General features: G+C 60.3%; 1 protein-coding gene across 9 annotated transcripts in view; it reads left to right on the top strand.

The window, feature by feature from the left end:
- Window positions 1–1547: 1547 nt before the first annotated feature.
- Window positions 1548–27187, top strand: part of ZNF385C (zinc finger protein 385C) — a 63584-nt gene continuing 37944 nt past the window's right edge. For 2 of the 9 annotated variants that reach the window (XM_064174332.1, XM_064174331.1), the window contains exons 1-2: window positions 1548–1899; window positions 21247–21495. In XM_064174332.1, the coding sequence (XP_064030402.1) occupies window positions 1863–1899; window positions 21247–21495 (286 nt within the window). In that variant the 5' untranslated portion in view covers window positions 1548–1862. Of the gene's footprint in view, window positions 1900–2805; window positions 3100–3174; window positions 3225–9357; window positions 9408–15250; window positions 15356–16157; window positions 16203–16964; window positions 17009–21246; window positions 21496–27187 lie in introns of those variants that run through there. The other 7 variants (XM_064174336.1, XM_064174335.1, XM_064174334.1 and 4 more) reach the window with 7 other exon arrangements.

Genomic DNA, 27187 nt, shown 5'->3' with positions numbered 1-27187 from the left:
ATCCCTGGACTCCCCAGTTCCTGTGCCTGGAGTGGAGGTGTTACAGCCCCTTCCTCATGGTGGGGTGGAAGCAGGATGAGTCTGAAAGAGTTATTGTGAATTAAATGAATTGATGCAGGAGCTGCAGCCCTGTCTCTGCTCTTTGGAGAGGAAGGCTCCTGACAGCCAAGGTAATGCAAGGTTTGAGATCCATTAGAGTGCCTGTAATTATTTATAGGGAGGAAAAATCCACCCAGCACTGTGCAAATTGGATGGCACAGCAAATAAATGCAGCAGGCTCTGGAGAGGAACTCCTAAAACCCCGAGTAATTTACAGCAAGAGTGGTGCCAAGGCTTGGTGGTGCCATGGCTCTGCTGCAGCTCCTGGGGACCCAGCCCTGGCTTCAGTGGCAGCGAAGGAAGGGCTCTCAGCACACCCAGTGCTGCTGGGCCAGCTGCTCCTGGCTCAACACCTACAAACCTGGAAATGGCTGCTGGAGAGGAGCTCAGTGCCATCTCTCTGCTCAGGATTTCCACCTCCCTGGGAGCTGGAGGTCCTTGAGCCTTCCCACAGCCAGGGTCCCTTGTAGGCTTGGAGCAGCTTGCAGCAGCACTTGGTCTGCCCCCGCTTCCAGCAACCTCCAGCCCTCTGCCAGCGACTTCATGGGGCTGCTCAGACTCCTTCACCTTGGCACCAATTCCACTTTTGAGTGGAGGCAAAGCAGGAAGCGTGCAAGAGCTGCCAGGGCTGAGGAGAGAGCCCCTGGCCAGGGATCCCGGCGGGGCCGAGCAGCTGCCCCGCAGCAGGGCTGCAAAGCCTCATTAGCGCTGGTGTGAAGTGCTTCGAGATCCTCCACCGAGCGTGCTGGAGGAGGGCAGGATGTGCTTATGTAAGTGTCTAGACAGTGCGGCCCTCGGGGCGGGCAGAAGAGCTTCCCCTCCCTGCTCTTCTGTGCCGGCACCACCAGGCCACATGCGAAGCTGCTGGAGCTGCCCAACTATTGACCGCGACGACAACGGTGCCAGGACAGCGCCAGGAGAGCTTTAGCTCTCCAGAGAAGGTTGAGCCAGCTGCATGTCAGCAAAGACACCTGGGCCTGGAGGGTCCTCGCCCTCCAGCTGCAGCGACTCCAGAGCAGACAGGACCCTTCCTTCCAGCTCCGACTCGTCCTGCAGGATCAGGCAGGGTGTCTGGGAGAGTGTGAGGCCCCATCCTGTCGTGGTGCCAGATTCTGCACAGCAACCCTGGGCACAGCCAAGGGATGAAGCCTCCCAGAAACCAGCTCTATCACCTCCAAGAGTCCTGGAGAGCCAGGCTGGGCTGCTGCTCTCAAGATACAGGACTGGGGACCCTTATCCAGGCGGGACTAAGACCTGACCCCTCTGTGCTCTGTGGCACTGCTGCCACCGGGCATCTCTGTGCCCTGAGTTGGAGCGCCCTCCTTACAGCCCTGCTAGGTCACCTTCTCCGTCTGCCCAACCACGAACCTCACTGTCACCACCCCCCCACACACCCTCCAGATCCCCCAGAGCGGGCCTGGGAAGCAACCAGAGGGTCCCCGGAGGCAGTGGCAGCACAGACCCCCCCAGGCCCCACTCCAGCTCTCTGCAGCATGTCCCACCCCGGGACATCCCATCCCGAGGGCTATGAGCGCCTCCCCCCCTCCATCTCGATCCCGGGCCCCGCTGCAGGATGCGGCACCGGGATGTGATTCCCTCCTCCCACCGCGAATAGGCTCACGGCACCGGGAGAGAGATACACACACACCGCGGCGGCGCGCGGGCTGCCTTCATCCCCCGTTCCTCCTCCTCTTCCTCCTCCTCCTCCTCTTCCTCCACCGGGAGCGCGCTCGCCCAGCCGGGAGCGAGGAGCCGGCGAGAGGATGCTGCAAACGGCGGTGGAGCCGGGCGGCTGGGCAGGTAGGGAGGGTAGGAGAGTGGGGGACAGCCTTGGCTCCCGCCGTACCCCCGAACCTCGCTGGCCAGACTGCGGGCCCGGGAGAGTTGCGGCCGCAGCAAAGTTGTGGGAGGGGGGCGCAGCTGGAGAGGCAGCTCGGAGCCGGGAGGAGGGAGAGGGATGAGTGGGTGGGTGGATGGATGGATGGACGGACGGACGGATGGATGTGTGAGTGCCCGGCCGGGGGTTGTTCTGGTCCCATTTCCCATTCCCGCGGTGCCTGAGAAGAGGCAGCAACAGCGTGCGTCAGGGCGAGGGCTGCGGGGGAGGCAGCTGAGTCCCGGTCGCGCTGACCCCATCTTGGGAGGTGTTAGGGCAGGAGGAAAACTTCTTCCCAGGAACTTTGTCGAAGCCTCGGCTGCTGCCCCTGCACGGAGCTGCCCTTCCCTTGCCAAGCGGGACCCCCGTGGGTGACGCCCCCGGCTTGGCTCTGCCAAAGTGTCCAAGCCACTGGGGTGCCCAGCCTGTGATCTCTTGGCTAGGTGATGGGCTGGGGTCTGCCGGCAGTGCCTGGGCTCAGGAAACATTCACCAAGGTGTCTGTGGACAGCCAGGGTGGGTGGCACGACCTGGGCAGGCTCTGTGGGTGGCAACCAGGTCGTGCCTGTGTCTGCGAGTGGGCAGTGGGGTTGTGCTCATGGGCCCCGTCATGCTGCTCAGGGTGTTGGGGTGCACAGGACACCCTGCATGAGCTGCAGCTCACGGGTGCCCAGCGCTCCTCGCATCCCTACTGTGCCTGAGGCGAGAGAGGTTTGTGTTGCAATGGAGCCAAGGCTGCCTCTGCGAGGGGAACTCTGCTCTTCGAGCACAGGACTTCTGCTGGAGCCTCACAAAAGCTCTTTCTGTCCGCGACCTGGGCAGCCAGCGCCGTGTCCCGGAGTGGCTGCAGCCTGGGGCAGAGCTTGTCCCGCTGAGCAGCCGCCGAGCAGGACTGGAGGCGTCTGCAGGAGCAGCATCCGCAGCTGGAAGATCTCCTGCTCGCTCCTCAGCTTCTCTCAGTCCTCGTTGCTGCTGACTTGACGCAGCTGAGGTTTGGATCAGTTGTGCTCGGGGTGGGGTAGGGCTGGAGCAAACCCCGCGGATCCCGGGAGCGGGGACGTGCCTCTGCCTGCCCTTGGCGGCGCGGCGGCAGGACTGGGGCTGCCGGTCACGCTGGATGTGAGGGTGGGAGAACAACTTCTTGTTCAGGAGCTGCACTCGCAGCTCTTCTCGGCACATGGCGCTGCTTTTTATTTTCAGAGCAACGTTTCAAAGTGCTCCCTAGAGAGAGGAGATGATTCTGGGCGAAGGTAAGGGGTTCAGAGCCTGGCTTTGTGCTCCTGGGGGTCCTAGGTTCATTCACTGCCCTGAGAAGGTCAGCACAGCTCCGCTGCTCGAGGTGCCTGCTCCTAGGCTAGGGGTGGGGGGGATGGATGTGTCCGCGGTGCCAGCTGCCAGCACCCTCTGCCCAGAGTGGAGCCTGGCAGCTTTGGTGGAGATGGGAGGCAGGAGCTGGCACTGCGCTGCTCAGCGCTGCGCAAAACCCGTCCTGGTCTGCGTGGTTCCCTGGGGTGTCTGCGCCGAGCCGAGCGCTCTGTGAGCTGCTGTGCCTGCATGTGGGGCACGCTGCCCGAAATAGCATCAAGGGGCAGCGCCGCGGTGCGTGACAGGCCGCCGGTAAATGAGGCTCTGACCCTGCTGCCAGCCTGGCCAGGAGCTCCTGCCGGCAGCACAAGTCACATCCACCGGCATTGACTTTTGGGGGCTTTCAAGTGGCTGCAGGTGTGTGCCGGCCGAGTGGCCAGCCAAGGCCAGCTTCTCTGGGGGCTGTTTGCCCCTTGGCTGAGATGGCTCCATGGAGGTGGCAGGAACTGTGGTGGTCCCTCAGTGCCTGCTGGTGCGAGTCTGCTGCTGAGAAACTGCTGCCGTGCAGAGAGGTCAGAGTCTGGCTGGGGATAAGAGTGCCAGGGGGGTTCTTGTTGTGCTGTCTGCCACGTGCAGCAACCCCAGCCTGGCACAATCTGGGCTGTGGCTCCGGGGGTGTGAATGTGCAGAGCTTTGCTCGCACGTGTCGGGTGGTGACGTCACACCGAGCTGTGACCTCCTGCTGTGTGTCTTATGCAGGAGTGTCCCCGAGCTCGGGCACGGTGCTCAGCTCGGGCTCTGGGATGGGCTGCTCTGGCTGCTCCAGGGGTGTTTGGCTCTGATGGAGCAGCCAAGCCATGGTAGGGATGGACTGGGAGGTTAGTTGAGTAGTCCTGAGAATGAGGAGCATTTGCTGAGGCTCACTGGCCTCAGGACCTCGTTCCCATCATTGGACCACGCAGAGGCACACATCCTGGCTCAGCGGTGCTGGGTCTGTTCCTGCTGGCCAGAAAGAGTTCGAATGCCACAGAACCTGAGGAGCAAAAGCAGCTGCATGGCAGCATTGCACCCTAACCCACAGGCTGCTCCCCTCTGGATGGGACTTTGAGGCTGGTTCCCTCTTAGTGCCAACCACTTGTGGCTGGTGTTGGCTGCCTGGCATTACCCAGCCATCATGGCACAGGATGAGGTTCCAGCAATGTGCCAGCAGGGATGGGGATGGGGACAGGGGCTTGGGTTTTAACCCACCCCTTTTCCCCTCAGTGCAAACGGACCTGGGGGGCTGCCAGGGCAAGGGGCTGCCAGGGCGAGGGGCTGCCAGGGCTCTGGGCACAAAGCTGTGCTGGCAGGAAATGAGAATGTTCCTGAGCTGTGATTTTCCCTGACCTAATTACAGAATTTTTTTAATTAGTTGATAAGAAAGATCACTTGGAAACTGCAAGGGAAACATTTTGAGGTTAAGTCCTAATCCCTGCCTGAGTCTGCCTGAAGATGGGAGCTGCTCTGGCTGTGCCAACCTCTGCAAGGCACTGACAGCCAGAGTCCTCAGGGTGTCATGGGCAGGAAGGGTGCCAGGAGGCCAAGGAGACTTGGCATCCCTATGGAGGAATGCTGGGCTCTTTTGGGCAGTAGGTTTGATCTTGGAGGCATGAAACCAGTCTGGGCTTGGCTTGGCTTTGAGGCTGGGCTGTGTCACACTCCTCGGGCTCAGCTGTTGACCTCCACTTGGCATGGCTGTGGGAGTGAGCATCTTTTGCAGATGTCCTTCATGGCTGCCACTGCCAGCTCATGCCCCATCCTGCTCCAGGCACTCTCTGCTCCATCCCAGTGGATGTCCCACACCAAGCTGGTTTTCTCTGTTCCCAGAGCAGGGGTACACAGTGCTCCAGTGGGAGCTGGCATGGCACAGGCTTTGGTACTTTGATGCCATGGTCCAGCCCCCAGCCTCACTCTGCTTGGTTGCCCCTTCTGCTCCCACCCCACACACTGCATCTCCAAGGACGTGGGAGTCACTCAGTCACTCTGCCCTGGACAGCACAGAACTTGGTAACTTGGAGTTTTTTACTCTGGCACAGAGCTCTGCCTACTCCTCCACCCACAAACAGGACTCTGCTTCAAACCCACCGGGCAAGGGATGAGCTGAGGTATCACAGAGTGATCCTGGCAGATGCAGCTTCATGGGGCAGATGCCACCAGCTACCCACCTGGCAGAGCCTTGCCCAGCATCTTGTTTCCAGTTTGGATATTTCTGGCTCTTCCTCCACGTCAGGAGGAGATGAGAAGCCTGCCCCACGTGGGGTGGGTTTTGCCGGCAGAGATCAGAGTCTGCTTCTCACCTTCCTTTCACCTCCCAGTTCACTGGGGCCTCTGCTGCCTTTGAGCTGAGAAAGGTCCTGCAGCCCCCCACTGCAGCAGGGAGCAGCAGATCAGGGCTTTGTGGAGCTGCCTGGCAAAGGGCCAAGAGCTTTTTGAGGTTATTTTGTTCCTTTATCTGCTGGAGCAGGAGAGCCCTGAGCTGGCTCCAGCTCCCGGGCATGGGGTCACAGCTCTCCACACAGATGTTCCTCCGTGGCCCTGGCCAAGCAGCTCCCCACAGGCAATTCCTGGCACCTGGCACTGCTCAGAGCTTTGGCATTTGGTGCCCACATGATTCCACATCGGTAACTAGGGGTGAGCCCAGGCAGGAACTCCTGGGCATGGAGTTTCAGCAGGAGTCCCCACTGCGAGGTGGAGAAGCAGTGGCAGGCTCCGTGCTGCTCTCACCCAGCACCCCTGTGCTTGCCTCTTCTGCTCTGCCAGTCACAGAGGTCTCACACAGGAGACTGGAGGCTGACAATTGATATTCTTAAGCCCAAGAACCCTGCTCTGGGATGAGCATCTGAGCTGTCTTGGAGGCTGTGATGTCCTGTTCATGTGGAGGCAATGCCAGCCTCTGTCCAGAACTGTGTCAGGACTGGTCCAGCCCAAGCTGCTGCTTGCCACTGGAGCCAGTCTGACCAGTGAGAGGCCTCATCCCCATCAGGATCTAACCTCTGGGGATGAACTGGTTCTGAAGGATCTTTCCAGCTTCTCATACTCAGCCTGGTGGAGGAGATGCTGATGGAGCCTGGGGTGGAGCTGGGCAAGGGGAACCTTCTGTCACCTTCCCTGGGAGCAAAGCAGAACAGCCAGGAGCCTCACACTTGTCACTGCACCCCCCAGGTGCCCCCCAGCCTCCTGGCAGTTGTGGTTTATTGGGAAGAGAAACAACCACAGCCCAAGTGGGGACAGGCTCCTCCAGGCTGGTCTGGGGAGGAGTTCGAAGTGTCACTTTTCCTGTCGCTGTTTGTCCTCCCCTCTCTGCCCTTCTCCTCCTGGGGCAGCTGTGGTGTTGGTGCTGCTGATGCTGCTGAGGACCCGTTGGAGGCACTGGCGGATGGCAGCACAGAGCCTGTCTGTGCGCTGGGGCTGGAGGCTCTTCTGGGGAGCCCTGAAATGGATATAGGAAAAAAAAACAGAACTCCCAAACAAGGGAAGTCTGTTACTGAGCCAGCGGGAGCTGGGGAGCGGCACGGGGCGGGCACTGGCAGGACTGGGGAGGGTGAGATTCTGGGGGCCTGGCAGTGAGTGTCCCCCCCTCTCCTGCCCATGGCTGCATCGCATGCAAGGGCAGAGCCTAAAAATATCCCAACTCCAAAATTTCAAGAAGTATCAGGAACTCTCCAGGCTTATTTCTGAGCACTGTTACGAAAGGGCTTGAGCGGATTAGAGCCTGCCAGGATTAATCCCAGCTCCGCCTGGGGGGAACAGCACTGACACCCCGGTGGGGGGGAGGGGGGGCTTCACTGGGGGTCCCTGCTCCTCATTCTAGGTCAGGCTGTGGGGCCGTGGCTGGTGGGGCAGGGAGGGATACTCCAGCAGCTGCCCTATTTCCAGCCCCCTACTTGCTCTCCATCCCCTCCCCGGGCAGCCCAGTCCCAGCCAGTGTCCGTGGGGCTGCAGTTCCACAGCTCAATGTCACATTTCTGTCCTCCCCAGTTTCCAGGGGAGGTTAATTAGGCAGCAGGCAGCAGAGCAGTTTAATAAGTGTGTCAAACCGAGGATCCAGGCCTGGTGCTGTGCTTTCAGAGGAGCCTTCACCAGATGGGACGTGCCAGGTGGCTTTAAAAACGGGGACAAGGCCACTCCCTGCCCGAGGTGAGGTCAGGCTGTGGCCACTCATGAACTGGCTCCTGGCCAGGAGATGCTGTGGGGGGAGCTGGGATGGACCCCTGGCATTTTGGTCTGTGCCAGTCCCAAACCTCCCTGACCAGATGCAGAGGGAAGATTATTGCCGCTGCTCTGATCCTGCTGGCAGGCACAGGAACAGCAGGGGCAGGATGACCCAAGGGGGGTTATGAGCACCCAGCAGCCTCCTGCCCCTCCGGGTGCTGGGTGCTGCTGGTGCTTCCATGGTGCTTGTGTGGCTCCAGGGAGCAGCACTCATGGCTCAGGGAATCATCAAGGTGGGCTCCAGGAATCCTGGCTCCAGCAGCTGCCTGGCCCTGGCCTCTGCTTAGCGGTAGGAAAACTTTTCTGTTTGTCCTTGGGGACATTCACCCTCCAAAGGAATTGGCCCAGCCCTCTCTTGGCACATGCTGGGGAGATGCTGGCAGGAGGCAGAATCCCCTTCAGTGGCCTGAGGGGCAATTCCCTGCTGCCTGCCCACATCCATCTGATCCACCAGGGTCACAAAGATGCCTCTGTGGAGAATTTGGCCTCTTTCTGCCTGTCTCAGCCCCTGGGGTGTAAATCAAGGGCAGGCAGCCTCCACAGCTCCCAAACTCTGGCAGTGTGGAGGAGTCTCACCCTTTCTCTGGCACCCCCAAGCCCTGTCCTGCTGCAGGACCATGGGCAGGCCCCCATGGTTGCAGTCCAGAGCCCTCTGCCTGTGGCCAAGGCCAAAAATTTCTGCCTTCACCTGCCAACAAGGCACCAGGAAAGGAGAATCTGTTAAAAGACAAAACAAATAAAATTAGGGCTTCTGGTGAGGGATTAAATGAGAGCCCTCAGCTGTATTTATAGAAGTTCAAAAGTAAATCTGTTCCCAGACTGAATAAATATTTCGCTCAGGCAGGCACAAGCTGCAGTTCATCTGTCTTGGAAAGCCTTGAGTGAGAGGGGAATTGATTTTCCTCAGCCTGAACCAGGCGAGCAGCTCTGGGAGGCAGGCAGGGAGTGGAGTTCCCATTAGCAGCTCAAACAGGGAGCAGCTGGGAAATCATTACCCAGAAAGTGAGAGTGAAGCCTTTTAGGCAGGCAGCAACTCCTCGGCCCTGCCGTGGCTCAGGCTGCTCTGGCCCCACGGCAGGGATTGGTGGCACTGGGTAGGTGTCTGCCACCAACACCAGCAGGTCTCCTGGTCAGATGGCACTGGTAGTACTGGTCACACTGGTAAAGGGTCTACCTACCCATGGCTCTGTGCTGAGCCAGGATGAAGGGAGGTTGGTGCAAGTGCCACAATGGTGGTGCCAAGGATGTGGACCTCAGGCTCTGCTCCTGTGTTGGCTGCTCAGGGAACTGAGAATGGCAGCAGTCAGGCTGGCACCACCAGGCATGGATCTTCCCCAGGCTCTGGTACTCAGGTGGTTATGTTCTGTGGCTGCCCTGTCTGTAAGAATGAGAAGAATTCATTCATGACAGGTCCCCATCGCTGTCTCCAGCCCATGTGGATGTGGCCATTGGGCTGCTAGTGCAGTCTGGGCAGACCCAGTGCCCCCATGCTGCTGCTGCAGATGGCACAGGCAGAGGTCGTCAGTGCCAGTGTTCGGCAGCAGAATTGTGGCTCAAAGAGTTTGGTAGCTCCAGCCCACAGACGGTGTCAGACGGCAGCTACAGCTGGGACAGGAACTCAGCACTTCGCTCTGGACAGACGCTGCTGCCAGGGCAGCTCCAGCATGGCCTGAACCACGCTGCCAGGGCTGCCAGGCCCCCCCGGCTCACCGGGGCTGGAGCTCTCCCCTTTCCCTTGCCCAGGTCACACAGGAAAGAAGAAAAGGGAGAATTAAGGAGAAGCCAAAGCTCTTGGCAGCATTGTCTGAGTTCTTCCTTATCTTCCAGAGCAGAACCACATCAGGCTGGCACTTGGTCTGCAGGAGCTCCTAGCCCAGGTGGGTAGCCCCGGTGGGGGGGAGGTGGGCGCGGTGGCAGTGCCAGGCGAGGGTTTGCCGTGAGAGCTCTGTCCGCCCCGTGCTAAAAAAAGGCAGGAGCTGAGCGGAGCGCTCCGCTGAGTCACCGATCACTCACCGCTGCTTTAGTCACAGCTCCCCCACACCGGGGGGACGCTCGCTGCTGGGGGGGCACAGCCCCAAACCGCCACCGCTTCGGAGCTGCGGCTGCAAGGAGCATCGAGCGGCTGCTGCTCGCCTGGCACTCGGCAGCTGATGGATCACCGGGCGCTGCGGTCACCGGAGTTGCTCAATTAACGATGACTCCCTAAAGAAACCATTAACTAACAGCGCCCGGTGCTGCGGCTCCGAGGTGGGCGACCCGGGGGCGGTGGCAGCCGAGCAGCTGCTGCCCGTGTCCTGTGTCGGCTCGGGTCAGTGGGTCCCTGCCCATCCCTGCCCTCCCAGTCCCTCTCCATGGGCATTGAAGCTCCCGCCTAGGGACGAACCACTTTGCCAAGGGATGCTGGGGAGCTGGGTGCAGCCCCTGCTTGGGAAGGGATGCTGGGAGTTGAGACTGTGGTTGGACGGCCAAGGTGGAGCATGTCTGAGGGCCCGGGACAGCAAAGCTGCCTCTTGCTCCCCTCCCTTGAGCTGGAAGCTTTCGTCCTGCCGGAGAGTCAGGATTTGCCCTGCTGCTGCCTCAGGTGTGGGACCTGGAGATACTGCGATAGGACGGAGCCAGGGCTGGGGACCTCCTGCTCCCCTCCCGATTGTCGCCTGACCTGGCTGCCAGCAGGCACCTCCTGGGTGCCCGCAGCGCTTTGTCCCGAAGCATCTCGTTGAGGAGCAGGGATCCTCGCTCAGGTGCCAACGCCTGCGGCTGGGAGGCGAGGGTCGGATGCTGCCGGAGCTGCCGCCCGCGCTGCTGGGGGGGCTGCGGAGTGTCACTCTGCTGGAGCCCAGACAGAAATAGCTCCTTGCACAGCCCAGGGAGCCTGCGGGGCTGGGGAGTGGGAGGTGGCAGAGCACAGCACTGGCACAGGAAGCTTAGCATCAGCTGCTCTGACCCTGGAGGGAGCCTGCTATGGTGAGGGGGTGGCTGTGAGGGGCAGGAAGGAGTTGGAAGCAGTGGGGCAGCCCCAGGTCTGCCAAAGTGTGCCTGGAGCAGGAGCTTCTCCGAGTTGGGTACAAACTGGTGTGGGATTGGGCTATGGATGGGCCCTTGGTGTGCTGGTGCTGTGCCACGTGGGCTGCAGGGGATTGCCAGGTAACAGGACTGCCCTGGCCCAGAGCCTGGTCTCATCAGGAGAGATGCCCCAGGGTCACCATGGGATGCTCCAGGGTGGGCACTCCATGGCATCTCTGATACTCGTCCAGCTCACTTGGCACTGGACCTTACTGTCCCCATTGCTGTTGCCCTCTGCCCTGTCCCAAACCTGGTCTTTGCCCATCCCAGGTGGGTGCTGGCATGGTGGGGCTAGGCATGGCAGTTCTGGGCACGGCAGTTCTGTGCCATGGCTCTCAGCCTCCCCTCCTGCCCCCATGCCCCCATGAAGAGCTCTGTTAGCCAGGTAACAGTGCTGTGCCGCAGCCAGCGCCGGGGAAAGGCCGCGCCTGGGCGTGGGCAGAGCCATGAAGGGCCTGTTTGTGTGGCTGGCTCCTGGCAGTGTTTGCAGACACAGCCCTCGCGTGTTTACTCAGCAGCGACGCCTCCACCCCTCACCAGCTGCCAGCACAGATGAGCCTTTTGCCGCTGTCCTCCACTCGCATCCCCAAGGGCCCTGCGTGGCTGCAGTAGGTGCTGGGGCAGTGTCAGTCTCAGCAGGGTGGGCATGGGCCCTTCAGGTCTGGCTGACTGGCACAGGGCTGACACACTGCACACTTGCCTCAGTGATGCTTCAGACGCCCTCCCCAGTTAGCAAGCATCTGGGTAGTGCAGGGCTGTGATCAGTGCCAGGGCAGCGTGCTGGGACCCACACCAGGAGCCCCTCACCCACCCTTCTGCACATCTCTGTTGGGAGCCTCCCCCGCAGCTGTCCCATTCACCCCGGGACTGGCTGGGTCCTGTGTTCCCACTGGGATGGCAGCCGTGGCACATGCCCCAGAGGCAGCCCGCAGGATCGTGCCTTGGCTACCTCCCCTGGTCCCATCTGCGAAGGTGGCACAGTGCCCGCTCAGGGACACACTTGGACACTTGGCATTGCAGGGCTGCGTTTCCTGGTGGCTGTGCATCCCAGGAGACCAACTTGCCAGCACCTCTGCCCAGGCCACCTCACCACCTGCGGCTGCAAGAGCCAGGGATCACGTCCAGCATCTTGTAGGGGCCAGAGAGGCTGCCAAGCTTGGGGACAACTGAGGGAAGCAAAGCAGTGTGAAGGAGGTGATTCACTCAGGCTGAACTTAGCACTGGGCTGATTAAACCTGAGCTCCAAAACTCTTTTCCTCTTCCTCCTGTCTTCTGGACAGTGAGAAAACTCCATCGGTGCCTGTGCAGGAGATGCTGGGAGGTGCAGGCAATTCATTATCATCTGCCCCCTTCACAGCCCAGGCTGGCAGTGACAGCTCCTGGGCAAGTCAGCACCTGGAGAAGTGAGCCCTGCTGCCAGCTCTGCTCACTGCTGTGCCCCCATCACTCTTGGGCACCCCTCAGTGGCACTGCTGCCAGGCTCTGTGGGCTCAGCTGTGCCAGTCAGGGTGCTGGGAGCAGCCCAGCTGTCTCAGACCTGTCCCCACTTGGGCTGGAGGAATGGAGTTCTGGGAGGGGGTTGGTGGACACCTCAGGATCTTGCTAGCCAAAGGAAAGGTTGCCAAAGCATTCTGCAGCTGGAGGGGTTGTCACGGCCGGGCTGAAGGTGGCAGCTGCTGCCCAGTCCCTCTCTAGCCCAAGGAAGAGACCAGGGCAGATGCAGACGTGAGGGCTTCTGGCTCCTCTCCTCTCTGTGGCTCTGGTGCTCTTCAGCTTCGCCTCCCTCGGATCCACCCTTCCTGTTGGCACTGCCAGCTTGGCTATGTCCCCTGAGCAAGCAGCAAAGGCTCATTGTGGGGCTGATGCTCCCAGATCCCCAAGGAGGGTGGCAGTGGGTCCAGGGTAGGGGGTCCTGGCCATGCAGTGCTGACCTCGGACGCTGGGTGCTGATTGCTCTGCAGAAAGTGCTCCTGACAGGTGTCTCCTGTGAGCTGCAGCAGGCACAGGCTTTGATCAAGTTCTCCTCTCCTTTCCTTATCTCTTTTTCCCCCCCTTCCCACCCCGACTGCAGGAGCCTTTTTGATCGTGCCAGGCTCAGAGGCTGCCGCAGCGTGGTGCCACAACAACCTGTCTGCTCATCTCACACAGTGAATTATTTCTTCTGTTCTTTGCTGTGCCTCATCCCAGGGGTAAATGACTGCTCCCAGGGCTAGCAGATGGGCCTGGCAGCCAGTGGGGCACCCCTGCACTCTCTGGTGATGCCCTGCCCAGCACAGAGTGCCAGCCACTGTGGCTGCAGCGAGGTGTTTGTGTGGGGAGGTGCCAGCCTGGCTTGGAAGCAAATTGCTTTGTGAATTTATTTCCCTTCCTGTGTATGAAAATGTGTTTCTTAAAGGGCTGCTGTCACCAGGAATGTGGAGCTGCCAGCTGCAGGCATTAAAAAATCATGGGCGTCCCATTTTCCTTCCTCCCACTCCGGAGTCGAGACAACAACAAATTTAGGGTTCTTTGGGTTTGTCATCTGCCTTCCAGCTCAGCTACAGACACTTTTTCAAGCCCTTCCTGGCAGTTGGGAACTTTGGGAACTTCAGCTCCGTGACAGGCACAGCAGATCTGGGGCAATCCGTGTCAGGGTGGAGCAGTGAGGGTGGCTCCTCTGCGGTGCCCTCAGCAAGGTCCAGCGCTCACTCCTGGTCCCCTCTCTCCCCGGCTCTGCCCAGACGCAGCTGTTTCCGTGCTGGGCTCTCAGGAGTCTTCAGTGTGTGGTTAGGGCAGGTTTGGGCAGCAGGAGGCAGAAGCAGGCCTGAGCTGCTGGATGAGAGCAGCTCTCAGAGTGGTGCTCTCAGGGCAGCTCGGCGGTGCCCAGGCTCAGTTTGTTTTCTGTGCCCCCAGCCATGGAGCTCCACGCGTGGGCTCTGGAGCCACCTCCAGATGAGGTGTTTGATAACTTTGATTTTAACACAGCCCCGGCCCTGTGCCGATGGAGTGCTCCAAGGCACCACCTGTGTTTCAGCAGGTCCCTTTGTAACTGTCTGTGTGTGACAGCCCTGCCCAGGCTGCACTGCAAGTGCCACTTGCTTGGCACTGTGAAATATCTCATTTAGGCTGGAATGCAGGAGCTTGCTTGAGCTCCAACTGGAACTAGGGGCTGGAGCCCTCTCTGTGCCATAACCTGTTTCTGGATTTCGTGTTCCAAGAGCAAATAACCTGTATCAGGTTCAGTGAGGAGGTGGGAGAGGGTCAGGATCAGGGCAGGAGGTGCCTGGAGCAGTACAGAGAGGCACGGTGCAAGAAGGGAGCTCTTGACCCAGCAAAGCCAAGGCGAGTTCAGCATCACCTCATTGTTTATGGGTCTGTGTGAGTCACCACAAGTGTCAGGGCTCTGTCAGGGTGACAGGAGCCAGCCTTGTGCCCAGAGGAGACATTGCCACCTCTCAAGTGGTGCCTGGGTTTGATTTCAGGGAGATTTGAAGAAAAAAAAACACCCAAACCCATTTGTCACAGCTAGGAAGAGGCAGCTTGGAGCAGCTCGGCCAAGACTTGCCCTCTAGCTGTGTTGGGTTTGCTCCTCAGCTCTATTTTAAGACTTAGGAGAGCAGCTGGGGCCAGCATCTGCTGGATCCCTTCAGCTGGGCACTCTCCCCCAGCAGCCACCCTGTGGTGGTCGCTGTGCCAGGGTGGCAGCCCCACTTCTTCCCCAGAGCTTGCCCAACCTTCCTCTCCTGCGGTGACATTATACATCCCCATCTCTCTGGGTCTTCCCTGCCATGGATGATGCCTGTGGGCCACCAGCTCAGCCCTGAGGCTCTGCCCACATGCATCCTGATGGAGCTTTGTGCCCTTCTTGAGTTCTGGCACCGTGTGAGGGCTCAGCAGGGTGGAGCAGAGGGCTCAGTGCCGGGTGGCTGCGCCAAGGGCAGGCACAGCCTCAGCTTGCTGCGGGTGTGGAGTTGGTGGCTCTGCCCTGGTCTTTGTGCTGATCATAAGAATCCTGAAGGATGCTGTGATCTTGCAAGCACTGTGCTGGGTGTCCCTCAGCTGGCAGTGTGTGGTGCAGCCAGGGGAGCAGCTGGCACCTTGATCTTCCCTCTCCCTCTGCTCTCTTGTGCTGTGCCAACATTTACAGCTGAACTCCTGAGACTCAGTGCCAGGCTCCTGCCTTTTTGCTTTGCTTTCCTTCTCTGCTGATGCAAGAGCAGTTAGGGTGCTGCCAGGAGCCTACCCAGCCCATCTTCACCCATCCTGGGGTAAGACATGACCCAGACATGGGGTGCCCAGGACAGCATGCTGGCCAGAGCAGTGCCAGCTCATTTATCACTCCAAAAGGACACAGCCCACGTGCCCTGCCACCACTGCAGCTGCTCTCATTACTCTGCCTGCTTGGTCCCAGCTGAAAGTGATTAATCAGCTCATAAGGTGGTGTTAGAAGCGGAGGAACTGCAGAACCTTGAGGTGGGAGCTGAGAGGCACTTTCTGGGGATTGGCTCCTGGACACCTTCTCTTCAGCATTGTTCCCCCCCCGCCCCCAGCATCTCCTTCTGCTGGGGCTTTTGCTGTCCTGGCTGCTCAGGAGTAGGGCTGGGATCTGCTGATTCAGGGGACACAGCCCTGCAGTGCTGCTGAGCTCTGACGTGCAGAGCAGGCACAGCACCACTGGTGTGCCTGTGCAATGCCCTCTGTGTACCCATGCTGCTTCAGGGTGTCCTGCTGCCCTTCAGCATGTGAGAGTGGGCCTGAGGGGGACTCTGGTGGGTATCCAAAGGTAAGAGCTAGTCTGGATGTTTGGGTACGTAAGATCTGGTGTCTGAAGATGGTCTGAGCCCCCTGAGGGCCCAGGTCCCTGGACCAGGAGCCAGGCTGCATCCCTGAGCTCTTTGGGAGAGTTGGCACATGCTGATCCTTGCTCTGACACTCCTAAAATGTGCCTCCATGGCATCAGCAGAGCTTGTGCTGGGGCTGAGCAGAAGTGGGCTGGTTTGCTGCCCTGTTATGAACTGCTGAAAGGGGTGAGGGCATGGCCAGGGTCCTCTGGAACCTCTGAGCTGCCCGTGTCTGCCCAGCCCTCAGCTGAGCCATTAGAGCATCTCTTGATCCTGTAGCAGGTCTCCTGGGCCACCCCACGTCGCGAGGGGGGCAAGCACCCCTGTGCCTGCTGCAGCCTAGCCCAGCTGCCCTCACCCCCTTCCCACAGTGCCTGGTGCCCCTTCATGAAGCCACCCGGGGGACTTTCTGGGTCTGACCTCCAAGGCAGCCCGAGAAGCTCCCCTGTCTGCCTGCTCCCCAGCAGTGCTGATGTCAGGTGCCCTCTCCTGCGCTTGGCTCAGGGCAGCTCCTCCAGCCTGGCTCCTGCCAGCTGGCACCCGCGGCCCCGCGTGACGCCGGGGGCTTTTTGGAGCTTGCTGAGCCGCGGGCACTCGGCTCTCGCCCGGAGCCTGCTGATGAGCGCTGATTTAGTGGCCATTGAATCGCATTTGAAGTGCTCCTTGAAATGTGAGACAAGTGCTGGAAGCTCTCAGGGTGCCCGCGGTGCCCGGGCGGCCACGGGACACGGGCAGGAGCCGGCTCGGCGGCTGCGGAGGGCAGAGCTCGGTGCTGGCTTTGGTGCCCAGGTAAGAGCCTCTGGCATGGGCTGGGGGCATCGGGCGCTGCCTCTCCTGCATTGCATTAAGGCGTGGGTGGGCTGGAAACTGCCCGTGCCAGCCGTGAGGGGGCTGTGTGAAGGCAGGATGCGGTGGCAGCCTCCCCTCAGCTGGCTCCTCTACACCCTAGGCAGCGTCTGGGGTTTCCTGGGGCTGTGGCCGGGGGTGCGTGACGGGGTCGTGGAGCTGCTCCAGGATTGGAGCTGCCCCTCTGCTGAGCACGGGTGGGGCACTCAGGGCAGCTGGAAGGGAGCAGCTCCGAGGGCAGGATCCAGGAGAAGCCCCAGCGGAGCCGCGATGCGGGGAGCGGAGTCGTGCTCGGGGGGGTTGTGGCACTTGGTGGCTTTCCTGTGGATCCCGAGGGTGCAAACAGGGTGGCTGCAGACAACGTCAGTGCTGAAGGGGTTGAAGTGAGTTTTGTGACAGCTGCTGGTGGGGACTTTCGGACTCATTCTGGTGCCTGCGTGGCTGTGAGCTCCCATCGCCGGCGCTCGCAGAGTGGATTCGGGGCCCTGGGATCATCTCGGCTCGGATCAGATGTTTGGTTTTAGATTTCTTGCTCTCTTGGCAAGTTCACTCCAGGTTCAGTCGGTGGTTTCCTGATTCCACACTAGGGCAGATCGTCAGATGAGCAACTCGGATGCTGCTCCAGCTCCGTGCCAAAGTCAGGTTAGCCTGAGTGGAAGTTTTGGCCGCGTACGCTGGGACCGTGCAGAGGATCCACGGGACACGAACTGGTGCTGAAGGCAGGAGGGAGCTTGCTGGTCCTTGCTGGGGTGAGACTGGGAGAACGACCTGGACAGGGATTTGGGCTGCAGCAGCATGGAAGTATCTGGCTGGTCTGTGCTCAGCTGTGTCCCCTGCATGCCAGGATGGGCTCAGCAGGGCTGTCTGTGAGTTGTCTGCAGCATCAGACTTGAGGCAACATCAAAGCCACTTTCTCATCAGGATTTCATAGCTCAGCAGGAACTCACCAGTCTGCTGGTTTGACTTGTGCCCAGGCAGCTGCTTTTCTGGGTGCAAGGTTTTTACCCCTGCTGGAAAGCAGCTATTCGGAGATCTGGGAGGGGGGCACACAGAAGGTGGGTGGCTGCAAGATCCCTGCCATGCTCCCTGAGCTCCTTTGCAGGCTGAGTAAATGTGTCAGCACGCTGCGGGTGTCTGCTGCCATCGTCCTCACTAAGCCCCCTTGCTCCTTCTGGCTGCCTTCAAGGGCTGCTGGATGAGCCACTGGGCAGGAGGTGGTGGCCAGCTGTGGCACAGGGCACTGTCTGGCCCATCTCTGCAGTCCCAGGGCTCACTGAGACTTGGCTGTCCCGTCCCTGGATGCAGAGGTAAGGGACACTGTCCCTGTGCCAGCATGGAGCTGCTCCAGTGCCCACAGCCATGGGGAACGTGGGCCAAGGCTGATTCCTGCAGAGGGAACCTGGAGGGGCTGGGATCTCACTGCCATGTGTGTGACAAGGGCAAGGCAAGACCACGGCCCAGGTGCTCAGGAGACCAGCTGGGGTTCTCCAGAGGCTGGAATTAATGTGTGTTGTGGCATCAGCTCTGTGGCTACTCCAGTGCCCAGGGAATGCAGTGTCCTTGGGGCAGAGTCCTGCTGCCAGAGCTCCTGGTGCAGATGTATCTGGCTCCTGGAGAGAGAAGAGGTTGTTGGTGGGGAAGTGTGTCCTGTGGTGGGCTGCACTGGGGCAGTCAGGGAATGGAGCAGCTGCAGTGACTCTGGAGCACATGAAGTGGTGTGTCCTCACCTGGCAGGGCCTGGCTCTGCTGTGTCCCTTCCACCTGCTCTGGAGAGGAGATGAGCTCTGCCCTCATGCCCTCGGTAAGCTGGAGTGGGTTTGTTTCTCACTGCAGAGATTTAATATCTGGATTTTAAGTTCTCCCTAGCCCTTGTCAGCACTTTACAGCCTTTTGCAGCATGTTTATGGTGCCATTAAAGAGAGGGAGAGACCCTGAGGTTAGAGGCTACTGTACAGGAGTATAAAACTGACCTTAAAATGATGAACTCCCTGCACAGGGCTGCCTGCCCGGCCGCTTGGCTGGGCAGACCAGTCTGGGTGCTGGGAGTGATGGGGAGTGAGTGGTTGGGCCAAGGGCTGGCCATGCTGGGTGGGCAGCATGCCCTAGGAACATGGTGGGAGGACAGTCCCTTCGACTCTGTGTTCATGCCTGCACTGACACCCAAACTGCTGGACATCTGTCAGGGAGCTTTGCACACCCACTCAGCTGGCACAGCCCTTGAGGGCTCCAAGCAAAGGGTTGGGTAGTGGGGGACACGGTGGGCCCTGGGAGGTGTGGTTGGTGTTGATCAGTTGGCTAAAATCTGGGCAGAGGCAGGCAGGTGCTGGCTCAGAAGCCACATCCCAGTGGAGCCCTGAACCCCCAGGGAAGGCGACCCAAGAGCTGAGGCTGCTCATGGTCCTCCATGGAGAAAGAGAAGCTTGGCCTCATGGGCCCCAGGGTGGGGTCAGCTGGTGGGTGTGGAGTGGCTCTGTGCTGCTGAGTCACCCTGGGGTCGTGGGCAGTGTCACTTAACCTTCACCATGCCTCAGTTTCCCCTCCTGTGAAAGGGAGCAGCAGCCCCCAAAAGATTCCTAATGCTGTGCTGGAAAGGCAAGATCTGACCCAAAGCAGTCGTGGGTCAGGTCCTGACATGAGCAGTGACCTGGCCAGGCCAGGAAAGGCCAAATCTATGGCCCTGACACCCGAGAAGCAGAACAGGAGCAGCAGCAATTAAGTGAATGAGCACAGCGTGCAATTAGGGAAGACCTTTCAAAGGCTGCCACGGGCAGGGCAGGAGCCGCCGCTCATCAAAGCAGCTCCGCGGTGAGAGGAGAGGGCTTCGGGGAGACGTCCGCAGAATGTTCCCAGTTTAGCTCTCGGCCCGGGCGTAATTGCATCAAAAATACCCGGGGAGGGGGAGGATGCCAAGGGCACCCGGGGACCTGGTTCTGCTGGCGCGTCCCCCCCGGAGCTCCACGTGTCCTGCCGAGGTCCTGTCTCGCATTCCTGGTGTTGATCATCTCCCAGATCTGCTTTCCGCTGCCCCGCTAATGGTTATTCTGGGCAGGGCCCCTCCCCGGGGGGCCGCGGGGCTCGCTGCCCGTCAGGCATCGATCGCTGCCAGCTCTGGGGAGGGACTACGAATGATGTGGTCGGTTGGACAGGGCAGCTCTGCTGCAGCGATCTTCCCTCGGTGTGGGGTGGCTCTGTCTTGCCCCTGTGCCAGTCCTGAGTGTGGCAAATCCAGGAGGTTTCACTTGAAAACCAGCAGCTGGCTTTTGTAAAGAGGCTTTACAGGATTCCTGAGCCTCTCGGGGCTGGGCCGTGGTCTCTCACTCGACTCAAGCACAAGGGCTGGGCATTTTCTCTCCTTTTCATTGGAAGGTGAAGCTGGAGCTTCAAGAGCAGCCTGGGGTCTTCAGAGTCCAGGTACCAGGGAGCTGTGTGTGAAGTTCAGGCTCCCAAATCCTTCTGCCCAAACCTTAGATTGACTTCTTTTTAATGTGAAGCTCTTTTTGGGTCCTCTGCTTTATTGTAAGTGCTGAAGCAGGAGGTTAAGGACCTGCTTGTGAATGCTTTGGGCTAATCATGGACTGATGTAGGATGGAAGGGACCCTTGGTGGTTGGTCCAGCACAACTGGCCTTGAGGCTGGAGTATGTCCTGGTTCAACCCCATGGCAAGTGCTGCCGCCGGGGGTGTGCTGGTGGCATCCCTTAGGGTGCCCACCAGGCTGGCTCCACTTGCCATAGGGCTGGGGATCAGACTGGATCCGACCCAGCAAGTCCATCTTTGGCTCCATTAACAGCTGGAGGAAGCTTTGGGCAGACTCAGCCGCGAATGGGGGCGCTCCTTGTATCCCCGGGCAGCTGGGAGAGCCGCGGGTCTGGCACCGTGAAGATGCTGGGACCCGCTGAGGCCTGGGGCAGTCACCACACGAGTTGGGGGCACCCATGTGCCCGGACCGGGAGTACCCTCTGCTGGCCCCGGGTCCCGGTGCTCGCCCCGGACCCGCTCCAGTTTGAGGGGACCGGGGCGCGGAGCCTCTGCGCCCTCGAGGGGCCGCGGCCGGGGCTGCAGCGCCCGGTGAGCCCCACCCTGTGCCGGTGCCTTCTTCCCTCCGGTCCCCAGCTGCTCTCAGCGCAGCGAGACCCGCCGTGTCCGTGGGCTGATGGGCAGCATCCAGCCAAGCCACCCACGCTGGGCTCCTGAGGTGTGCCGAGGGGCTGGAGAGGAATCAGAGGCACCTCTCAGAGTGCTCAAGCTGCAGTGGATCACCTTTGGTGACAGATGAGGTGGCTTGGCCCCTTGGGGTGTCTCAGCCCAGCGTGTCTGTGTGTGTAAGGGGGAGCTGCCAGCTCCTGGGTGGTAACAGGATCGCAGGGCTTGGGTGACCTTCAAGCCTCTCTGAGGCTCGGTTCTGGATGTCTCAGCAGCTCCCACTTTGTGGTTGGGCTGCAGGCACAGTGTGGCTTGAGGCAAGACTGCAGGAGGGTTCCCAGTTGACCCTAACCCCTTCAAGGGCAGGTCTTCCACATGGTGGTCATGTGTGGGTCTGGGACTGGAGGTCCCAGTGCAAGCTCAACTCACAAAGCTCTGAGCTGAGAACAGGCTCCTGATGCTCGAGAAAGTGATCAAGGGATTGGTGCCAGTCCTGCTGTGCTGGGACACCAGAGCAGCTCACTGAGCTCCTTCCAGTCTGATTGCTGCCTGCAGGGCTGGTGACCACCCCAGCTCAACCCGTGGTGCTGCCTCTGAGCCAAAGAAGACTTCACCTGACCCCAAATGAGTCTCCTGGTGCTAGAAACCTGGGAATGCCACTGTTCCCGTTGTCTTCCTCGGTGCAGCTCCTTGCAGAGCTGCAGACGCTGTGGCTTGGGGAGCCCCCACAGGTCCAGGCAGCCCTGGGCACCCTACAGGTGCAGGACCAGCGCCGGGTTCCTGCCTCACCTGGCCTCCTGCTCCCATCCCCCTGTCCTCACAGCAGGCCTGTCCTTCCTCCCGCAGGCATGAAGAGACCTCTGAGCCCATCCCACAGCCCCGAGGGTGGGGTGAGGCTGGTGGAGGTGGGCAGCTGCCCGCCCAGCCAGCCCGAGCAGCGCCTGAAGCGAGAGAAGAAGCAGCAATCGTTCACCCTCTGCGAGGTCTGCAACATCCAGCTCAACTCTGCCGCGCAGGCGCAGGTCCACTACAACGGCAAGTCCCACCAGAAGCGCCTCAAGCAGCTCAACAAGGGCAAGCTGCCAGCAGCACAAGGTAGGAGCCCACCACAGCTCGAGGCTGCCCAAAGGCTGCCCCTGCAATGGGCTCAGCTCCATGCGCCGGATCCGTGGGGTGCTTGGGAATGCTGCATCCTGTCACTTGTTGCCTCGTCTGGGCTCTGGGGGCTTCCCCACCCCATGGTCACTGCTGGTCCTCAGGGAGTTTTGGGGCCTGAGAGCTGTGCCAGGCAGATGGAGACCCGTGGGTCTGTGTGCTGGTGCTGTGTCCTCATGGGCATCTTCTTGGGTTTCTGCAGGTGACTGCTAGGTGGTCTCAGCCCCTCACCGCCAGTGGTAGCAGGGATGCTGGCACATGGTGGGTGCTGTGCTGTTGGGCAGAAGCTCATGTGATGGTATGGACTCGCTTGCCCTCTGCCATCTGTTGGCATTTACCTGCCCTGGGCATGCACAGCTGCCTGCTGCAGATTTCCTCCTGCATGAAAGCAGGGAAATGTGCCCACAGATGTCACCCTGTGCCAGCGACCGGCCAGCACCGCCTGAGCCTTTTGTGCCAGGGTCTGTGGCATCAAGCAGCAAGCTGAGGGAATTTGTCTTCCCTGCAGCTGTTGCAGACATCTGTGCCCAGGGCAGTGCCCAGAGGTGTCTCCCCAGCCTGGGACTGGAGCTTCCTCTGGGACCCCACCGCTCTTTGAGGGGGCCACAGGCTGGGGACTCCATGGCTACTGTGCAGGGAGCAGTGGTCACAGTGCTCTGGGTAACACCAGGCTGGGGTAATGAGCTGAGGGCTCCGAAGTGCTTTGCAGTTGATCTTCAATCTGGGGCCAGGGGATGAGAAGAGAGCATGGAGAAGGGGCAGGAGTGTGCTGGAACCCTCTCACACGTCGTGTTTGTGCCAGCCCCTTGCAGACACCCTGTGCCCTCTCTGTCCTTTGGCAGCCCACGGCATGTGGCCACGTGAGGAGCTGCTCTGCTAAGGAGCAGCAAAGGGTTGGAGTCTGGTCCTGGTGTTGTCAGGAAATGTTTGTTTAATAACATCTGAAGGGTTGGCAAACAAACCTGCAAGGCTTGGGAAACAGCCAGGCAAAGTGGGCTGCAGGGTGGGGAAACCTGCAGCCAACCTCCAGCCCTGGGCAGTGGATGGGTGCTGCTGGCAGTGTCCCACACACTGTGGTGCTGTCTGGGTGGGTGCTGCTGGCAGTGTCCCACACACTGTGGTGCTGTCTGGATGGGTGCTGCTGGCAGTGACCCACACACTGTGGTGCTGTCTGGGTGGGTGCTGCTGGCAGTGTCCCACACACTGTGGTGCTGTCTGGGTGGGTGCTGCTGGCAGTGTCCCACACACTGTGGTGCTGTCTGGGTGGGTGCTGCTGGTGGTGTCCCACACACTGGAGTGCTGTTTGGGTGGGTGCTGCTGGCAGTGTCCCACACACTGTGGTGCTGTCTGGGTGGGTGCTGCTGGCAGTGTCCCACACACTGTGGTGCTGTCTGGGTGGGTGCTGCTGGTGGTGTCCCACACACTGTGGTGCTTGGTTGGTGTTGTGGTGACTTTGCTGTAGTGGCCTCTGGTACACTGCATGGGGGTCCTGGGTACAAACCTGTACCTGTGACCCTCACCATCAGTTTCCATCCTGCTGATCACCTCAAAGGCAGGAAGTGCTGACGGGGCCTGGCTTACAGCTGGATCAGGAGGGTGTTTGTCCCGGAGTAAGCCAGGAGGGTGGGCAACTGGGTGCTGCAGTCAGTGCCAAGACCCTGGCAGAGCCCTGTGGATCAGTCTGTAGAGAAACCTGCCCCTGCTAGAGACAAGGCATGAGCTGGAGACACAAATTCCTGGCATGGCAATGGATATCTGTCTGCCTAATCTTGCCCTCCCTGGTGGATGCTCTGTGTGGGCAAGGCCTGGGACACACGAAGGAGCTGCTCTGTTTGTCACCATTTAGTGACAGCTGGGAGCATCCTCTGCTGTTTAACAGGAACAGGGCTCGTAAATTCCAGCCTGCAGCTTCCAGATCCTGCCCTGCACCCGCGGTGGCTCGGTGGACAGCTGCCCAGGACGCATTTCCTCCAGAGCCAAGGAATTCCAGCGTGTGCGAGCTCCCTGCAGCCTCCTGCCCTCTGCCTGCAGCCAGGGCTCCAGCTGCAGCCCTCGGGGCTCTGCTGCTCAGGGTGAAGTTGGCTGCTGTCGGCTGGGATTTGCTCAGGTGCAGAAACTGCAGATGGCATCAGTCCCCCCCGACTGCCCCAGCCCCCCCCCCGACTGCCCCAGCCCCCCTGCCCCCCCTGCTCCTGACCTTCTCCCCCACGCTTTTGGTGCAAAATGTCATTTCCAGCTTTGTCACAGGCAACCTTTCCCAGCTCCTGAGGCACGAGCTGGGGGGGGGACAGGGCTGTGAATCAGAGACCAGGGCTGGCAACTGGCTGACAACACCCATGTCACCACCATGTCACTGGCACTGTGGGTGTTTGGCAGCACCTGGCCCTGTGTCACCAGTGTTGGGAGAAAGGCTGATCCCCCCCTAAACCCGACCGTGCACTGTACCTGCCTGCAGTCCCTGGAGCAGTGGCCCCTCTTTGGGCAGCTCCTGGCCAAGCTGGTGATGGGCTCAGTCCTGTGGTGAGGGCCAAACCAAGGTGGTGCTCTGCCAGCGCCAGAGGAGCCTCGGGAGGAGCAGAGGTGTTCGTAAAGTCAACAAATTAAGTGGAGCTATTGGGTCAGGCAGAGAAGGGCTCTCCCTCCCAGCTGGAACCTCTGTCTCGCACTGACATCCACAGCTACACCAAAGCAGCCCCCACAGACGCTGCTCTTTCTCCCTGGGGTCGCCTCCGGCTGCTCCGGTCGCTGATCGCTGCAGGGGCTGCAGCCGCCCGCGTTCGGTGGAGCGGAGCTGCGGGGTGGGGGGGGGGGGATGCTGGCCAGCTCGCGGGGGTGCTGCTGGGGTCCTCACCACCGACTACCTCCGGGCCAAAAAGATTCCTCAGCTTAAGCCCAGCTGCTCCTCGCCGGGCAGCTGATCGATTGCCGCTGCCGCGTTGAGTCGCGGCGCAGGCGGAGGGCGGGCACCGGGTGCCCACAGACGAAAGATGTTTCCGTGTTGCATATGCCAGTTCAGATCCAGCTGGGTTGAGAGTGGTTCAGTTGCCACCTGTGATGTTTAAGGATGTCCAAGTGAGCTCAGTTTGCTCTCGGTGTCTTCGTGCTTCTGCAGATGGAGTCCCTGTCCTGGTGCTGAATGAACAAAGGGCTTTGGTTCCCCGAAACAGAGGAGCAGAGGCCGCGGGCACAGCCTATGGCACTGCTTTTGTGCCAGCGGAAGCTGCTGGGTGAGAGCAGGGGATGGGGACTTGGATCATCGTTTCTCATGGATCACCTCAGAGGCTGCACATCCCAGATGGAGCATTTCAGGAGTTCACTCCCCACAGAGGCCCTCCCACCAGTGTCCCAGGAAAGTTCCCCATTCGCAGTGGGATCCTCCAGCTTCCCAGCAGTGGGATCCTCCAGCTTCCCAGCAGACCTGAGCAGGCAGCAGCTCATGCCCCACTTGGAGGTGGTGGAAAGCACATCCTCTGCAGGCATCTCCTGTGCTGGGAGGGTCTGTGCAAACCCCGAGCCCACCTCGAATTGCCATTGCCAGCCCTGGGAACTGCCAGGCTGCTCCCACAAAAGCCAGTGCCATTGAGAGGGCAGGGCTGGGCCAAACCACCTGGAGCCAGCTGTGCCCTGGTGCCAATTCATGCCACAAGCTTTTCCATGTGCTCCGTGGCATTAGGTACCCAGACCCTCTCCAGTGCTGTCGGGTACCATGTCCAGGGCTTGCACTGGAGCTTCCTGTGCTGCCCACTCCCACGCTGGGCAGCTCCACCCGGCGCCCGCGGCTCCTTGAGCAGGGGAAGATCCCAGTTTCCCCAGTTAGCCGCTGCAGGGTCTGTCTGTGCGCGTTTGCAGGGCAGGAAGGGCTGAGTGGAGCAGAGCAATCGCTGTGACAGCTCCGGCAGCGCTGGCTCTGCAGCGGGGGGGCTGGGCCCCTGGAGGGGACTTGAGGACCCTGTGAGAGCTGGAACCAGGAGCGGCTGGGAGGTGCTGGTGGGACTTTATTGAGTGACAGCTGAACCCCCAGATTTTGGCAGCAAATGGGGCTGCTCGTGGGTGCTGGGGGGAAACTGCTCCCCTCAAATGGTTCCTCCACCGCAGCCCCGGGGCAGCAGCACACGGAGCCTGGTCTGGTTTGTCCAGAGGTGTTTGCTGTGATGTTAGATGTGGGAGACCTCAGAAGGGTCCCATGGGGACTGCCCTGCCAGATGGAGCCTGGTGATCCTGGGCATCACCCAGGCTGGGAGCTGAGCTCAGCCAGCACATGGAAGATCCCTGCAGCCTGTGGTGCAGAATGAAGAGCTCAAAGTCCTGCTCCCTGCGGGGCTGGGATAACCCGGAGGGCAGTAGGCAGGTCCTGAAACACCCAGAGCATCACCGGGGAAAAGCAGTGCCCTGAGGTGGGGAGCTGGTGGCTCCTGGCAGGGACAGTCTGTCTGCTGCGTGGTCCTGCTCCGTGAGCTCTGGCATCTCTGAGGTCAGCTGCAGAGTGCTTCCTTCTGCCTCCCCCTCTGCTCTCTGCTGTCAGAGCTTTTCGGCTGTTAATTACCAAGGAAATTGGTGCCAATCTCATGTTTTTCAGTTTCCTGTTATGCACGGAATCCTTTAATTGTCTTTAACAAACAGGGCGATGCTCAGTGGCTCTTTGTCTGCAAGAAAATCCACGGTGCTGATTTGAACCGCAGCAAACGTGGGATTAGAGCCTAATTGGGCACTAATCAGGGTGCAGCAGCCCAGCACCAGCTGGGCTGGGACTGGGATGGCCTCAGAGCTGGGGCAGGTGTGGTGGGGAGGTGCTGTGCCAGCCCTTGCTGGTCTGGCTTCCTCCTGAATTCCTGCAGTGGGTTGCTGCTCTCCTGCTTTTTGGGCTGTTTGGAGAAGTCTGGCAGCAGAAGACAAGGGTCTCATGGCCCGGGGAGCTGCATGCACTGGACGGGGCCAAGTGGGTTACTGAGTGTGATGTTGGGTGGGGAAAGGAGCAGCTGGGAAGGTAAAGGGGCTGAGGGTGAGTGGAGAAGGGCAGTGGTGGGAGTGGGGCCAAGTTGGGGAATGCTCCTGCCTAACCCCAGCCAGGAGCCATCAGGTTCTCCTGCTGCCCAACAGCAGCCCTGTGCCCACCCTGTGCTAAAGGGTCTTTGACACTCAGCTGAGAGGGAGGCTGCCCAGTCGATCCCCGGGGCGGATCGATCACCTCGTGGCCAAGCAGAAGCCAGATTCAGTTTTAAGGCTCTGTAAAGTGAGCGAGGGCCGCGCAGACGGAGCCCTCCTGATCTGCTGGCCTCGGCTGCTCCCCTGGAGGTGGCTAAAAATAGCTCCTCAGATCAGACGGAGTAACCTGGGATCTCAGTGGGAAGATTGAATGTTTTCTCATGTCTTGAAGATGTTTGCTGGGATCAGGTGTTGTCTGAAGGAGAGCAGTTGTGTAATTGTACATTTCCTTCCCTCTGACATTCCCAGGCTTGTTTCCCTCCTCCCCCTGCCGGGACATCCCTCGAGGCTCCTGAGGCAGAGCTGGGGTCAGGGACTGGGCAGAGCTGAGGGGGTGGGGAGCAGCTGCAAGAGGCAAGAAGGGCAGAGATTTACCCCTACCCCCAGGCACTGGCAGAGAAGGTCTGCTCACAAAGTGCCCTTACTATAC

Source organism: Pogoniulus pusillus, chromosome 40, assembly GCF_015220805.1.
Source record: "Pogoniulus pusillus isolate bPogPus1 chromosome 40, bPogPus1.pri, whole genome shotgun sequence".
NCBI classification, from domain to species: domain Eukaryota; kingdom Metazoa; phylum Chordata; class Aves; order Piciformes; family Lybiidae; genus Pogoniulus; species Pogoniulus pusillus.
The sequence above is the reverse complement of the archived record's forward strand: the minus strand, read 5'-3'. Positions and strand labels throughout refer to the sequence as shown.